This window comes from Acanthaster planci, linkage group LG04 (assembly GCF_054643075.1).
Source record: "Acanthaster planci isolate LZ-2023a linkage group LG04, COTS_SCS, whole genome shotgun sequence".
Classification (NCBI taxonomy): domain Eukaryota; kingdom Metazoa; phylum Echinodermata; class Asteroidea; order Valvatida; family Acanthasteridae; genus Acanthaster; species Acanthaster planci.
This window is the reverse complement of record NC_141780.1, coordinates 22,428,882-22,446,068: the sequence shown is the minus strand read 5'-3', so window position 1 is coordinate 22,446,068 and position 17,187 is coordinate 22,428,882. Positions and strand designations below refer to the sequence as shown.

The 17,187-nt window shown below is 38.9% G+C and overlaps 1 protein-coding gene across 4 annotated transcripts in view; it reads right to left on the bottom strand.

Annotated features, from left to right (window-relative positions):
* Positions 1-17,140, bottom strand: part of LOC110983372 (uncharacterized) — a 58,414-nt gene extending 41,274 nt beyond the window's left edge. Inside the window, exon 1 of one of the 4 annotated variants that reach the window (XM_022242592.2) lies at positions 16,717-17,140. In XM_022242592.2, the coding sequence (XP_022098284.2) occupies positions 16,717-16,726 (10 nt within the window). In that variant the 5' untranslated portion in view covers positions 16,727-17,140. Of the gene's footprint in view, positions 1-1,344; positions 1,611-6,605; positions 6,753-10,614; positions 10,649-16,716 lie in introns of those variants that run through there. The other 3 variants (XM_087136284.1, XM_022242600.2, XM_087136285.1) reach the window with 3 other exon arrangements.
* Between the last annotated feature and the right edge of the window lie 47 nt (positions 17,141-17,187).

The following is a 17,187-nucleotide window of genomic DNA, read 5'->3' as shown; positions in this document are numbered from 1 at the left end:
TGTACATGCAGGCATGAAATGTGTCATGTACATGTAATTCATGAAGGATCTACCGGTCGGTAGATGTCGAATACAATTTCCAGAAACAAACAGTATTAGATGAGCTTTTACCGTTTAAAAATTCCAATAGGCTTTACATGTGTACTTGTATGTACAAAAATGTGTGCATAATATTCATGTTGGTACATGATCCATGATAAACTATATAATTTTCTCAGGAATGCGGTTTTTCAGTACTGTACACGTATCTTGGTTACTTCAAGTACAATGATGCATGCATGGTATACCCTATTAGAAAGCCATACATTGTACTTGGCACGTCCATCCATGTACATGTAAGCAAAACTGGTTTGATTTCTTTGAATTACATTCAGGGTGGACATTTAGGATATGTAAATACAAAAACTTTCCTATACCATTTAAGCATTCAGCCGACACTTTACAGAGCTCGCTTCCACCTAAACGTACCTCGGTATTTTGAGACACATGTACATGTACACATACCCCCATACAGTCATAACATAGTTCAACAATGCACACGGTCTAACCTTTGTGAAAATGTAGATTGATGTTGGGGCATTTAAAACAAGCAATATTTGCACGTGCTGCTGTAGAATCCACTTTTTTTTTTCTCATCCATGCCAAAAGGGAGAAAACAGACTTACAAACTGTATGTAACATGCATTGTTTACAATCAAAATGAATGCCAGATTGCATCAATCATAACGTCAAACCTCTAAAAGTGGTGGTTCCATTTGAACGTTTGGGAAAATCTGTATTTGGAACTGTTTAAAGGTGTAACCGTCCCACCCTTGAATTACATCATGACATGTAAACGTGCCATCATTGCATAACTTCAAGAACCTCTACAACTGACAACGGGTTGTAATGGAGGCTTTTTTAAAAAAAAATCCATTTTAGTCCTTAAAAAAGATCAAATTAAAAAAATGACCAGTAAACAGAGCACTTTAATGGGAATACAAGGGGGCTGTCCATTCCATCATTTCTTGGAATCCCTCAAGACTTTTAAATCAAATGCAACTGAAACTGATCTGTGAAAAAATTAAGTAGGCGGAGGGATTTTCTAAAGTTTTGTAAAATTATCGTTTATCGGCTTTGGCATCTAAATTGTTCACGAGCGTATTTGAGAATGGACGATGGATGGTTTCTAGCAAATGGAAAACATGGTACAGTTTGTTAGCTACATGTACATACATGTACATGTAAAACTGGTATACTGCGCGATAAATGTACCAGGTACATGTACCGGTGCAAGTAACCAGTGAGGATTTTCCATCTACGGAGCAACTTTACATTAAATACATGTACAGTACCGGTACTTACAACTGAAGGACGTGAAAAGCTTAACCAGATGTGCCACAGAGGCAAACTGTTGTGATTCCATTCCAACCTCAAATGGTTACATCCCTTTAAAATGTGCACACATGGAGTTGATCCTTGTCTTCCAGACAACAATATAATGATTTCCTATTTGGCAAGAAGCACAGCACACAGTAAGCGAACAAGACAGCGAAGTTGATTGAACCCAGATGTACGGAACATTTACACATATATGTATCCAGTACACGCATGAACTGGTACACATCAAACTCTTTGCTTATGGAAAGCAGTAGCCATCTGATCACATGTATGTGAATGAATGTGTCATATACTGTACATACACTGTATGTCAATTGAAAATGCAGGAACTTTGAATATCCATATCTATCCCACAAAAACTGTGACATCATTTCTAAACTCAGTGACTGTAAGATTCAAGTAACAAAGGCAGCCAATAGTACGGATTCAGGAAGACAGGCCCACACATACCGGTATGGATAGGGTACCGGTACATGTATTGTATTACAGATACATGTACAGTGTACATTACGTAATTCATCCAATCAACATACATGTAAGTAACCATATCTGTAGTGATAATTGGGCATGAATCACACTCCTCTGATGCTTTAACCAAACCAGTTTAGGTTGAAAGCTCACTTTGACTGAGAGAGTTGGATTACAATTTTACAACTTTATTCCAGGTGACCATTCAGTTTTTATACCTGATCTTTCAGACTATCTTCTCTAGTATCACATTTTATTTACATTTCCATGGAAATAAACTGGATGTAGACGTGACGGCTGCAGAAAAGAAATCTACACAGTCATGAAATCATTATGAAACACTTCCAGACAGCAGCCCGATTTCAAGGTGCTGCTAGGCACATGATACGCAGAGATTCTGTGTATATGTGAAGACCATTGAGCACAGCAGAAAGGCACACTCACAACGTACATTGAAGGAAAAATTTGCTTTAAAATGTTGTGACAAAACAATGAAAATTTCTGTGCGTTGGCGACTGTAAGCACCACCAGGCCAAGCACCACAATAAAATAGTGCTTAATTAAGATGAACAAATTTTTCGGCTGTTCTTTTAATAAGTAAGCACAACTTTCTGCTAATTGTTAAGCAGGTCTGTGAAATACATGTAAGACCAAAGTGTACAGTGCATGTATAACTTTTGACCACATGACAAGCACTCATCTCAATAAGCTGATAAGTGGATTATGTTGAACCAATTTTTGGAGAATTGTTCACAAGTCTATTAGCCATCATAGTCGTGACAAAAATTGGGAAATACATTCCTCCTATCTCCGAACATTTCTAAAACTGGCCGAAGTTTTCCAAGCTTTTTTCGCTGAGTTTTAGGGACTGTCATCAATATCCACATGCCGGTATACTGGCAATATACATGTACATGTACCTACATGTACTGCTTCTCTTTGTACATGTTGCAAAACTTACAATTCTGCATAAGTTTTTCAATATTTTGGGTTTTTATGTATTTACTTACAACCAATTATGAATGACTTTATGCTGACTGTTTAAGGAACAATGTACACATGAATGCTGCATTTAAAAATAGAAGGAAAATCTTAGGGCAAGTTCAGAACTATGGAACGACCATCAGTTAATTGCTATTTGGCTGCCCATGAGCAATTCTGTTACACTTAAAAGACCCTAGTCAGTCATTTTGTAAAAATTTCATCGTTACTCACATTTCACCATTGGCTGCGATTTTCGCAGCGTACAATGTACATGGTCGAATCCGGTAGAATTTTTTTCAAGTGAATGGTTCCCGCAGCTAATCTGCTATTGATAACCAGCGGTGCGACCCTATTTATGGGCCTGGTCCTAAATGGTCGACTACATATACAGTATTTGGCTGGTGTTTGTCCAACTTTAGTTCATTACTGTACATGTACATGTATAGTCGTCACTTGTGCTTGCCCTGAGACATGGCATTACACCAGTGCTTGATTGTAGTAATGGGTGGCTACTGGCTACCTGCACACATACAGTATATGTGTACTTATTATTGCCACAGCAGGGGACCAGCCTATCACATGAAACGGGTAGTCTCAAATCAAGACACAAGCTTCATGTACATGTACATTCTAAATGATCATATCCAATGTTGTCATTGACCATCCTACATGTACATGTATGTTTAGGCAACTTCAGTCCTTGCACCCTAACTTGTGACTTGACTCATTATGAAACCGACTAAATTAATATTCAGCTAAAGGGCACTGTCAGGTCAGGGGTTGGAGGATCTCATCAAGATACATGTATGTTCATGTTTTCAACATTTTGACCGTGAGCCATCTCAAGTGATGAACTCTCTCTCCCCATAAGTCAAACCCATCCTGGGAATGGCTTATCTGCATGAACTATGGAGGCAGCCGTGTGGCCTACTTACTAGAGCACAGAGAGTACATTTCCCTGATGTCAATTCCCACCAGATCTGTGCATGAATGTACCCCAGTGCTGAAACATTCTCTGCGTACACGTTCACTGACATGTCCAATTTCTTGACGGTTTCCCAGCTGTCCAATTATTCAACCTCTGAGTGTAACAATATTGACTTTGAATTAAAAAAGACGATAACTTACTGGTACATACATTGTATTGATTTTGATTATTTTGAAAAAGATTTATAATTTGCTTTTAGTAAATCCTTTTTAGTATCAGAAGGGTTAAATCAGTGTAGGGCTCAATGCAATAAAGCAGACATCACTTTATTAAGATGTAATTAGCTCATTTATTTTGAAAAATTCCCCTTTATTCTTTATAATCCGCGCAGTTAGTATCTGGCAGAATCTTAAATTTCAAGCGAAGCTAACCTTTTAGATATTCGTGTGCATGTACATGCTATGTGTAAAGTATGCACTTGAAACTAAAATAAAAAATGTGAGTATTTCAAAACTGAAATTGAAATAATCATCATCGATCTACATACAGCCTACGGTACAAGTGAAAAGGAAAGAAAACGTCATTCTTTAGTAATTATAATTACAACATTATTTTCTCTTCTACAAGAACCAGTATTTGTGTAATGCGGGTATATCCACATAAAAACAACCTGTAGTTTGAATTCCTTTATCATTGAGATGCAGCGAAAATGGTTCCACGAATGTTTGATGACAATTCAATTGATAAAAAGATTTTCTGAGAAAGTAATTGCTTTGTACATGTACCAGGAAGCAAAATATTAATAGTTGTGGAAACAGAAAAGGGTTCACTGGAGAGTAAACTCACTTGTGCATTTGGAGCTTACAAATGAATCATTTTTCACTATGCTTAAGAAGTGAGGTATGCTGTAGAAGCCATGAACCCGGAGCTCCATTTCTGAATTCACGGTTTGATTTCTTCCAGTCAGTTAAATACAAAAGTGATTTTTACAGCCAGTTCTTTTCAATTCCCTTTCTACAGAAACTGACTGTATAAAAATTGGAGTTTTTAGTACATACATGTACATGTATAGATACATACATGTATGAATCAACCAGTTTTCCAGTAATGATATACTGTATGTACATAAGGGGTAGAATTACACATGATATGCACAGACTAGAAATTAGGTCACTAGTGCACATCTGTGCAGACCAAGGGGAACAGGACCCACATCTGGTAACTCATCACAGGCCGGAAGGGTCATGGTGCTTGGGCATGCATGACCAAAAGATGTACTAGTACATGTACATGTACCGGTATGCCACACCTACAAGTGCATAGTACATGTGCATACATGTACAGTATCTATGAAAATATTAGTCGAAAAGAAACTTTCCAAGGTTTTACAACAGAACTGTCTTAACTCAAAAATTAAGTCAAAAACAGTTCCACAATAATTCATCGATGACAGGAATGCCTTCAGTTTCTGTACATGTACAGGCTTTAAGCAGATTCAGTTTTTAGCCGCTGTTCACTATTTGTATGATGTGAAGTGCTGTAACCAATAAAAGATTTACCCTGGAAAATACGCTCAAATGGGTCATTTTATAAATTAGGGGTCCAATTTTTTGTGTGTCCCTATCACATCTTACATATGAATATGTAAATTCAGAACAGTTCTTGAATATCCACGAGCAATGCAAATTACCTGCCAAACAAACAGAAATCATTTAAGATCAATTTCAGTGATATTCCCTGTAAAATTATGCAGGCCCGGTGTAACAGGGAAACAAAATGTCACACTTTTGGACCCTGAATTTACAGAATAACCCAAATGTGATATCCTGACACGTCAAATTTACGCTGTTGCAAATTTCATTTCTTTGGCAAGAACATTCAGGGGTCTTATTGACATTGATGTCATTCCAGTAAATACCGGTACCTGAATGACATGCTTTGTGAGGCCTATCACTGGTCATGCATAAACATTTGAAATGGACCATTTTCTGTTCTCATGAGTAGCTGTACATGTACAGTCTAATAAACGCCGGTTTACCTGCACTTCAGATGTATGTGAAAGCAGAGCGAGTCTGACGTCACAAAAGATTTGCAGCAAAATTTCGCTCGAGGTGAGATGTGTTCAACTTCTGCAAATTTGCAGCACAAATATTTGATCTGACATCAAAAACTTGCATTTCTGTTGAGTGACAAAAGTAAAACATGAAGCTTGATTGATTTTTGTGTACCGGGTACGTACATGTATCGTAGATGCCAATTTGCATGACGGTAAGAGTGCAATGACCTGTGTATTTCAATGTACTAAGTAGAATGCACGTGTGTGCATGCATTTTATTCAATTAATCAGATACATGTACAAGTACATAAAAGTATGCTCTACATGTAAGTACATGTATGAGTCATTTGCAGTCCATGTACATGTATGTACTTCAATCAACTTGTCAACTGCTAGTAAGTGCATACACAGAACATAAATGCAAATAGATTAATTTGGCAATTCATGCATTTTGACGATATTAATGAAACAAACTGTTAAAATGCTCCAAGACGAATCAATCAAATTCTCAATGCAAGTGAGAATCTTTATGAAACCCCTAATTTGAAGATGAGCTCCATCAAGGTTTTAATTCGTGTGTCGACCTGTGGTCAAGCCACATCATCTTTCGAGTGAGCTCCTTTCTGGGTGATGTACATGTACTTTATGGACTTTCAAAACAATATATTGGCATGTTTTTTGTGCCAGCAAGTTATGGTTATGCGACCACAATGAATGCATATCCAAAAGTGTCTGAGATGTGCATTATGCATGCATGTTGAGCATCATGAAACTTGAACTAATACCTACAGGGCATTCATCAAGTGCAAGTACATGAAGTCTATCCACATGATCCAACCAACACCGAGGCAGGAGACAGTAAAGACTCGGCCGGGAGCCAGTCAGGCTGACAGCACCAAACCCCACACGCTCCCGATCCCACCCACCGCAAACCCTGCTTCAGAATGCTGACTGCAGGAATGAGCATGTGTCCCACCATGCCAAGCGACCTGGCTGTGACCTTCACTAGACTGCTAGACGGTTCTCGTTCCATGTATGATACACACAACAGGGCAAGGTTGCCTGCATAGCAAGTTCTATCCAATCTGAATGTTCACCTGTCAAATGCACGCGGTACGCGTGCATTAACATTCAGTCAGTTGTACACGGGTGCAGCTTGCATTGTCTGCACATCCACTGCAACACCAAACTCTGTATCATTCTCAACATTGTGGCGTGCAACAAATGTGGTGCTTGAAGCTTTGCATGGTTTGCTGGTAAACAAGTGCTGTAGATTTATGGGTACACCATTAGAAACGTCATGTTTGCAAGAAACTGTCGCCTGTTATAAGAGCCAGTTGTAAGGAATATAGGTCTTACCATGTTCGATCAGCACGTACTGTACAAGCTTCCTTCATTCTTAGGACACTGTGTAATGTGCCGGCGTTTGGAAATGCAGTACACCTGTACATATACTACATGTACCGATATTGCCAAAGATGGGGAAATGCACTTGTAGATGGCCAATAAAGCTTTTTGACTCGTCTTTCCTACAATCTCACAAGAGTGCAAAAGGTGAATGTTTTAGAGTGCAATGGTAATTCTTTCCACTGCATGAGTATGTAACATTCATTTACATGTACTTGTTTTACACAATGCCTGAATAAACCCTGTTTGTGTACGAGCCCGACTGTTTTACTTTTTCAGTGAAACAAGAAGTTTCCCTGTTCAGAACCATTACGCGACTCCTCGTGAGGAAGAAAAGCTATATACATGTAATACAACATTTTTGTCGAGGTGTGAGGTTGAAGTTAAGATGTTGTGATTGTCCCTTGTGCTAGCATGCAGTTCAACAGTACCGTGTATTCAGTGGACACCGTTGAATATACCGAATGATCAATGACCTGGCAATTAGGTGATGGGTACCAGTATATACCAACACAATGGTACTAATGCCACTACGAGTGACTATGAAGAAAACTTCACTGATTGGCTGAAGTCAAATAAACAATAGAGGTACAATGTACAAGCACAAATTACAGGTACGCACCTGTAGATGGTCAAAGACCACGTACCGGTACATGTACATGTACAAAAATACACACCTGTCCATACAGAAAGGGAATAATTCACACTGAATCGTGGAACAAATATTTTGTATTGAGGCACTTGGGAATACATGTACATTACTATGAGACGCCGTTCTACGTGTCACATGCTTACATACACATATCTCATGTATAATTACCGCACCATATCCTACCTGACATTCTACAGCATAATTAGAAAGTGCACCATTCACATTGCTCTGACTCATATCAATGCAATTTTAGATCAGAATTGTCAGCACCATCAATGCAATTTTTGGAAGGTGGTTTTATGAGCAACTCGTGACTCGCATGATTTGATAACAATAAAACAGTCAGTATAAAACTCTGCATTTGGATTCTATGATTAATGTTATTTCAGCACTAATAACCCCTCTTTTTTTCCGGAACTTAAAGGTACTGGTACAGTATACCGGTACAATGTACAAGTACCATACATATCAAATGATCTGTGTGAAACTACATGTACACCTATACCGGTATGTACCAATTTTCTTTTGTAGTTTTTTCTGAAACTGAAATTTGAACAGCTTTGGTTTTTTGCCATGAGATTTCTAGAGCTGAACACTGTTCTACCATGTCTACAGGTACAATGTACAATAAATGCATCATTGACTGCATACATATGTTTAAGCATGGGCATTATATTACAATGTACCTTGCCGCAAACACTGCACTAAAAGTACATGTAGACACGAGGTTGCGGCAATCTCAGCTTTTATTCCTGCATCCTAACTCTATCTCCCCAACATCTCCAAAAACATCCAGTCCCCTTCTCCAATTCTGAACTCCTGAAGAATTCCATTCACCAGTGAAATGAGCTAACATTAAATTGCATGTTATCACGATGCTTCTAGCCCTCTGCTTTATGAGATGCTTTGGAATGCAGCATCCTGTGTGACCTCTAAGCACTCACAGTATCAGCCACTGATCCAAAGGGATAAAATTTTGTTGCAAGAATAAATCCCCAGGCAAAGTGAGATACAGAGTAGTGACTTTACGTCCTAGCATTTCACTACACAAAGTTATGCACACAGAATTTACACATATGTGCATGTGGTTTAAGATGTCGAAATGGTTTGGGCCTTCAACATTGGAGTAATTGAGGTGTCACGACTTCTGAATGGCTTGATCTGAGAAAAATGGGCATGATGACAGAACAAGGATAAGCAAAGTAAAAAAGGTAAACTCTCAAAAAATCATTGTTTGAGCATGCTTGTGAAAAACGTCAGAATGCTTACAAATTTTCACACACACATGAGCCTGGGATTTAAATATAATTCAGTGTTCATGTTTTCACTCTTGAAAGTAAGACTGATCACACTGTATAGTCTACCATACTAATACAGGCTTTGGTATCAAGTCGAACTGTGTGCAAACAAACCCCGTCCACAGATAAATAAACTCAGACACTGCAGACAAATTTCCAGCACACACTGTGCCAAGATTACCGGTAGACCGTACATGTACATGTAATTATGGCATGTTTATGTAAGCATCGAAATGGTACAGTGGATATGACATTTTCAACTGGGGATTACGAACTGGAGTGATATTAATAGTGATGGATAAAGTTCTTGGAAAATGAGCCCCCAGAATGATCCCAAGTAAGAGCTGGATATGCAGTCATACCCTGTCATCCACATGGTGACAATTGCCCATACCTTTTACAATTTACAAAGGTTACATGTACAGTATTCATGGCTAAATTTTGGTTGCAAACGTAAAAAAAAAAAGTGCTTGCATGAGGTACCCCTGTGCTTTTCCCACCAGATGCTGCGTGCATTCATGTAAATTTGTAATGTGGAAGCGTTGTGATTGCATGTAATTCCTAGCCAATTCTTTCTCGCGTTTTTTGTAAGGAATCTAGATCAAATCCTCTCAATTTCACTCTTACAGTAAGTAGGGAACCAACACCACATTCTTCGCACAAGGAACACCAAGCACATGTACATGTACAAGTATGACAAATGTAAGTTCTGCCTTCCTCAATCCGTCGGAGTTTTTCCAAACTGCATACATGTACAGTGTACATGTGTGTCTGGTGGATTTTGAAGGGTATCACAAAGTTAAGGGTTAATGCCTCCCCTCAGCATATCAGACCACGGCTATGTACACGTACTGGTAAATCTACAACTCAGGTGGATTTCTGGGAGGTGGAACCAGATTATGAAAAGATCAATCAAATTGATAACACACACGTAATGTAACGGTCCATGTACTTTTGGATAGAGAAGGAATGTTGGGAAAATTTTCACCGTTTAGGCCTACATACATGTACATCATGTGTCATTTACATGTATTTCATCTGTGGCATGCGTGTGCTCCAACTCAGACAGAACTTATGCATACAGTAGGTCTATCCATTGTTTACTCCGACATGTGAAAAGTAAATGTAGGTTTCATTTGAAAGTTGAAACACATGTACAATGTACATGTACCAGTTATACGTACTTGTACATGTACAGTATATATCTATGTATTTACCGGTGCCAGTATATTTCATGTACATATACATGTACATGTACCTACATGCAGAGCTTACAATGTACCGGTACACAGGTTTCAATGTATACATGTACAATACATGCACATCCAAGATGAAAGGGATTGTCTTTGCAAGACAAAAAATGTTATCTATGGACCACTACAGGAAAGCAGCATTAGATGACACTGAAACAGCTGATTACAACACACTTCCTCTGCCTTACCCGGTATATGGACATCCATGGGTCCCTGATGGGTCAAGAACGGCAGACAGAATGGCACACACAAAGGCCTCTCAAGGCCCAGTTCACTGGACTGAATTTTAAAATGATACAACTGTTCATGACAAGAACCTTCCTTGATTGTTTGTAGACACTGGAACCCACCTGCATGTAGTGGAACCCACCTGCATGTAGTGGAACCCACCTGCATGTAGTGGAACCCACCTGCATGTAGTGGAACCCACCTGCATGTAGTGGAACCCACCTGCATGTAGTGGAACCCACCTGCATGTAGTGGAACCCACCTGCATGTAGTGGAACCCACCTGCATGTAGTGGAACCCACCTGCATGTAGTGGAACAGGTTTTTTGTCTTGCTCCACACAGTAAGAAAGTAGTAACTGGTACCCGGTACAACATGTACATGTACCGATATACACCTGGGTTTTAGGAGAAAAATGGTTATGGAAACCTATGAAAATTCCCACAATCTGGTTCAAACTGTGTTATCAATCCAGTGCCAGCCAGGTTACCCTTGCTCCAACACCTGAAATTTGAAAGACAAAATAATTTTACACACATGTAGATCAAAAAGTCAACTACACAAGGGCTGTTGATACAACCACAGAAAATAAGATTTGGAGGGTGGGGTAGGGCTGGCTGTGCCTAATATAAATCAACTTACTATCAATCACTGGATTGTACATTGTATTCCACTCAGACACTGTGTGATTGTGTGAACAATTATCCCTCACAACATACATTCACCGCCAGTGTTCCCTAGAAGCACACTTGTCCAAAATTTGGTATGAATACATTGCAATGTAAAAAGTATTATCATTTCATAATATGAGTCACAATGAATCACCACAGCCAATTCAGTGAAAAGAAAATCTCTGGTGTGATGGATAGTCTGTGGCAAACTTTCATTCCATACGTCCATACACAAATGATGCTTGATTGCTCAAACACAAGAAATAAGACTGTCGACAACCACAGACAGAAAGGTCCCTCTGAAGGGTTTCGTTAGAGACAGTGCCAATCAATGCACAGCATTCCGTAACAGAAGAGAGATAAATACTGTACCAGTATACATGAAAAGGAAGTGCATTTTCCCCAAATGATCGAGTTCAATATACTAACTGCATGAACTTTTTGTTAGGGATGTATGTACTTCTAGCAAGCCTAACATTGCCAGTGTGTTCTTCATTCCTTTGAAGTCAAGATTATATTTATGGTACATGTATCTCATTTCTTCCCTCCACATTCCTTAGCTGTGCATTTCAGCATCTTTTGGACCCTCCGTAAGCTACAAATGTACCACACACACATTTTTCATTAAGTAAATGCACACACTTGGAGACCCTTTTTCTTAATTCCAGGCAAATTTGATGACCCAGTTTTCAAATGCTGGCTAAAATTCTGAGTAACAATTTGAATCATTACTCACACAAGCCAAATAAAAAAGGAACTTTGGGACTTCAACGTGTACACATGTACACATGTTCAGTTACAGGTACATGTATGTACTTGGTTGTGACTTGACATTACATGACTCCATGCGTTGTGGCTGCAGGCACTGCCATTGACTCGTGTGTAATTTCAAGCCACAGCCTAGTAATTCAGACACGACTTGGCCAAGCTCTATAAACCCCCACACAGAATGAGGCTGCAGAAACCTAGAATACAGTAGAAGGGTGTGCCATGTGTTTGTGCCAGAGATGTGGACATAAAAGACAACCTACTGCCTTAAATGACTTTGTATGTCTTTGCGGTTTCATTGTTTAAAAAAAAAAAGGAAAGTAGGAAGTGTGCAATACTGATAATTGTGCATGATACAGGCCACTGGACAACATGAATAAAGTTGTAATCAAACCCCAGTGTGCATCATTAGCTCAACATTTTGCTCTCTAGTTGCAGTATCATGCTTTTCCTGACCATTTCTGCCTTTTTAAAATCTACTGAACTTGCAGGCAATAGCATGGTACAGTATGTAAATAGTATTAGTTGTGCTTCTGGTATTTACCACATTAAAGGAACTGGTATCAAGGTCCTATCTGAAAGTGTGGCTTCTGGTCTGCGTACTTACTTACATGTACATGTACATGTATGACATCTGCAATCTTTGGCAGTGGAATGATAAAGTTTGATATTCCTGAAGCAGTCAATAGACCCATCCTTTGCTAGAACCTCTTACTTGGTCAGTAAGACACTGAAGGAGATGATGACGGAAAGACTTCTACACAGAGACATCGCTTAACACCCCGTGTACAAACCCTAGGAGATTGGTCTGAGAAACATTCTAAGGGAAAGAGCCCTACACACTTGACACCCTGGGCGCAAACCCTACAAGACAAGTCTGCAAAATCTTATTTTCTAAGTATATATGCTTACAATACTTCTCGGTACATGTGCCATTAAGTCAAGTGAAAACTTTTACTGATTCTAAGGCAAATCTTCAAACCTACCTTTTCAAAGAAACATTTACTACCGCTATGATCTGCTAAAGTTGTAACATTTAATGTTTTTCATTTCTCATCACTGATTGTTTTTTAATCTGTGTATGGTTTAATGTTGTAAAGCTTCCCCTTTGACTGACAATTTTTTGACCAGCCTGTCTTGATGATTTTGATGTGTATTTTGTCTTTACTTATAATCTTTATACTTCCTCCGGCATGTTTTAATATTGTAAAGTGCCACTTGACATAAAATTTGAAATAAAGCTATATAAACGTCATTATTATTATTTATGGTACCGCTTTCTGATGGCTGATATATCGTACCAAACACAGGACAAAGTTTAATGCACGTATATGAAACTCTTCCTGAGATAATCTCTAGACCTTCAGTTGAAGTGAAGGTTTCACAAATGACCTTAAACAAAGTGGAATGGACTGCCCTTGAAAGAGCTCATGCATCATCCATCCATTACAATGATTTACGATGTATTTATTTATCGATAGCATGTAAATGAGACAAGGTACATGTACACATACATGTATGTAAACTACATACATATGGAAGTCTTTCAGTTACATTTTCATGAATAAAGACTGTGTGTTAGAGTATGATTCCACTAAAAATAACCAACAGCAGCACATGTGCACCTTTTGAAAACAATTTGTAAGTGAAATGCTTGCCAAGTTGCTCATGCACTGTGCAATGTCCATTTAATGAATGACTGTTTATGTACATCCATTTAATTCAATGAACCAGTTCCATCAACCACTCAATGTTCATTGGTCGGAAACTGAATGGTAGAACTTGAGATTATACCGGTACGTACATGTACATGTGTCTACAAATGAACCAACACATTGCCAACATTCTTGTGCAATATTACTACATACACATTTTTTTTCTGTTGAATGCAGAAAAGTCACATTTACTAGTACAGTATGTCCAGCTGGTCTCCCTTTATCTTCATATATGAGTTCAAATGAAACACTTGCCATAACATGATGCAGCAACCCATAGCAAATACCCAGGAACTGTCAGATGAACTTTTTGAGAATAAAAATATGTTTGGTATCATCATAGCCTTTGTTGGAACATGCAGAGGGCATCTCTTCCATGAGATGTGGATGCAGATTTCTGAAATCTGCATACGCAGCCACCCACTGACCTTAACTTTCAAGTCCAGTAAGTGAAAAATAAATGCATCCGAATTTTACTTAATAGTTTTTCAGAGAAAAGTTGTGAAAAGAATGTGGTATCAAGTCTGTGACTTTACATGTAGCAGAATCTTTTGAAATTCTACAACAATCAAATATATGTAAAACTAGAAAGTAGCCAAACAAAAACTAGAATCACCATAACTATAATTATTGTGTATGGTGAAAATCTTCTCTTTTTTAAAGGAAATCAGAGGAACTGTGATTTTTTGAATCGGAAAGCTCGGCTGGCAGAATGCTATGCGTCTAATGATGTCAAAAACAGAGGCCTTCTTTTTTACCTACCACTCTCCGGTACAACTTGTATAGGCAACCAGAGTTTGCAAAAAATCACCTTTTGGTTGGTGTTTTATTTTTCTCAAATTCATCCAAAATGGACATTTGTCCCATTAACCCTAACTGCCCAGGCACTGTTAGTGGTATCCCTCCCTAATCACACAAACTCCAACACCTTGAAATCAAACTCTTACCTTACGATACCTACATGTAATAATCCCACAGACTTCGACAGTACCTCCTTCTGCAACAGTACCCAATCACACAAACTCCAACAGGTCTTTACCAGTGTGATTTTGTTTGATTGGGTACAGCAGGCCCATTGCACAGTACAAAGAGTATGGACAGGCAGTACCTATTCAAACAAACTCACACACCATCATGCTGCATATCCATCCCCGGCTGCTGGAATCACTGTGGTAAGCTACCAGTGATGGCATAAATTTGTCCTTGTTATGGTAATAATTACATCATGTTACATATACATGTACATTTCAATGGGAAGCTTCCCATCATTACATTACCTTTAAAATAAAATGGTACTCAAGAAATTGAGGAGAGTCTCCCCTCATTTAAAAGTCCTGATGGTAAAAAGCGAGAGGGCCACAGTACCCAGTCAGTCAAAATTCAACAGGGTAAGTGCAGGCCAACAGCAGGCCCTATCTATTTAGTCAAAATCCAACACCATGTACACGTAGCAATCGGTAAAAATTTTCCCTAAAAAAAAACCACCTTACTGTTGTTTAAGTTTAACTGGTTGGAGATTGTTAGGGTTAATTTGATACAGGGCTGTGTTTCCATTTAGTATATTTAGTAGTATGCATAAGTATTATTATTTGGTATTTTAACAGCTGCGTAGGAGTTTTAACACTTTGTGAATTATTCGTTTACTTTTGTACTTATATCCAACTATAGTTTTCGCAGCCACTTTAGGAAAAACATGACTATGACATGAAAAGAATACACCAAATTGAATGCAAAATTGAGTTGGCTGTGCTAGTCGCTTCACAGAAAGACAGGCCTGTTTTTATCCTAACTAGGTGCCATTACAGCATCAGTCCCCAAGTTTTTGTATAGTTGGGACACTCCCAACTACATGCATAGTCAGGGAATTTCTGTAGAAAATTTCTCAACCTACGGTAGTCTCATAACTGACAGAATTCAGAAAAAGTTCCACACAGGAACATCACAAATCCTACGAGACTGGTCTGAAAACTTCAACATATTTTTTAAATAATCATAATCATATTTATTTGGGGCAATTGAACATGCAAAAAGACAATCACAAGACACAGCGGGCCGCCCAGGAGAACATAATAGTTTAAAAACAAACTGTCGCTAAAAGGCTATGTCTCCCAAAGTAACGTATATATAAATGCTTCACTATTTTCCTTGCTAAATTTGACTCTTTAGGACATGTTATTGCTTCCTGATAGCAGATACCATTGTAGGGAAGATGATCATGATGATCATGAAATTTCCTCAGAATTCATCTCAACCTGGCATTTCATTCATGACAAATGAAAACTACATACATGTATGGTCAGGGTTCTGCAAGAGTGAGTTGCCTATAGATCTATACAAATAAGCCTTGCAAGTCCCTCTGTGCCATAGTTGGGCCCACCCAACCGCACTCTTATAATTGGGACATTCCCAAACGTGTTTTAATAGCTCCATGGTTGGGACAAATCTTTTTGTCTTAACACTAACAACAGGCCTACATGTATCCAGTCCACATCTACCCCCGGAACTGTGGGGTCCGATGTCCGCACCGCTGTGGGAGTGGGGCAGACGTCAGACCCCAGAGTTCTGGGGGTAGTCCACATGTATGTTTTTAACATGTTTAATGATGCATTTACCACACAAGAAAATAACTTGCTATCAAACCAATAATACTAAATTCTCATCAAACCAGAAGGCTGTTTTTTTTTGGACAGATTCAGGTTATATTAACACTTTGCAACCTGATGCATCGAGGGTTACACGCTGGCATACATGTATTAAGTTCCAGCATTGGAGCTAGATTCGTTGTGTCTTCGACTGGCATGATCATCATAATCATGACGCCTTGATGGACGACGTACCTGTACATCCAACAAAACATACATTAAAACAATAATTAATCCCTTGCTCGTAAATATTAACAAGTGACATACCCGAAATCATCTTGCTTGGCCATGAAAAGACCTGAAATGTCGCTGAATTACAGAATCCTGTCTTGGGAGAGTCCCACTAGGATGGCGACACTGTGTAGCGTTTTCCCTGCCGTGTCGTCACACCCTCGATCGACCTTCCACAGTGACAGCCAGCACAGCTTGTCAAGGATTCCCTACTTCAAAAGGTCTTCCATACCACGGCATCCGACAGCAACTCCGGCTTTTCATTGCCGCTGAAACCCATAGTTAACAGGCCTAATGCACCAGACAGCAACTGTGATAAGACTGTCGAGAAATTATGCTTTCAGTTCGGTGCAAATGAATTCGAAATTGCCACTTTAGGAATGCATCCGTCACAGATTTGGTTTCGTTTTTGTGTATGGTGCTACGACTCCGAGCACTACAGATTCTCACTTCCGTATAAGTTTACGCAGTGCACTGAGTCCGGGTGTGCGATCTGGTATGAGTCAC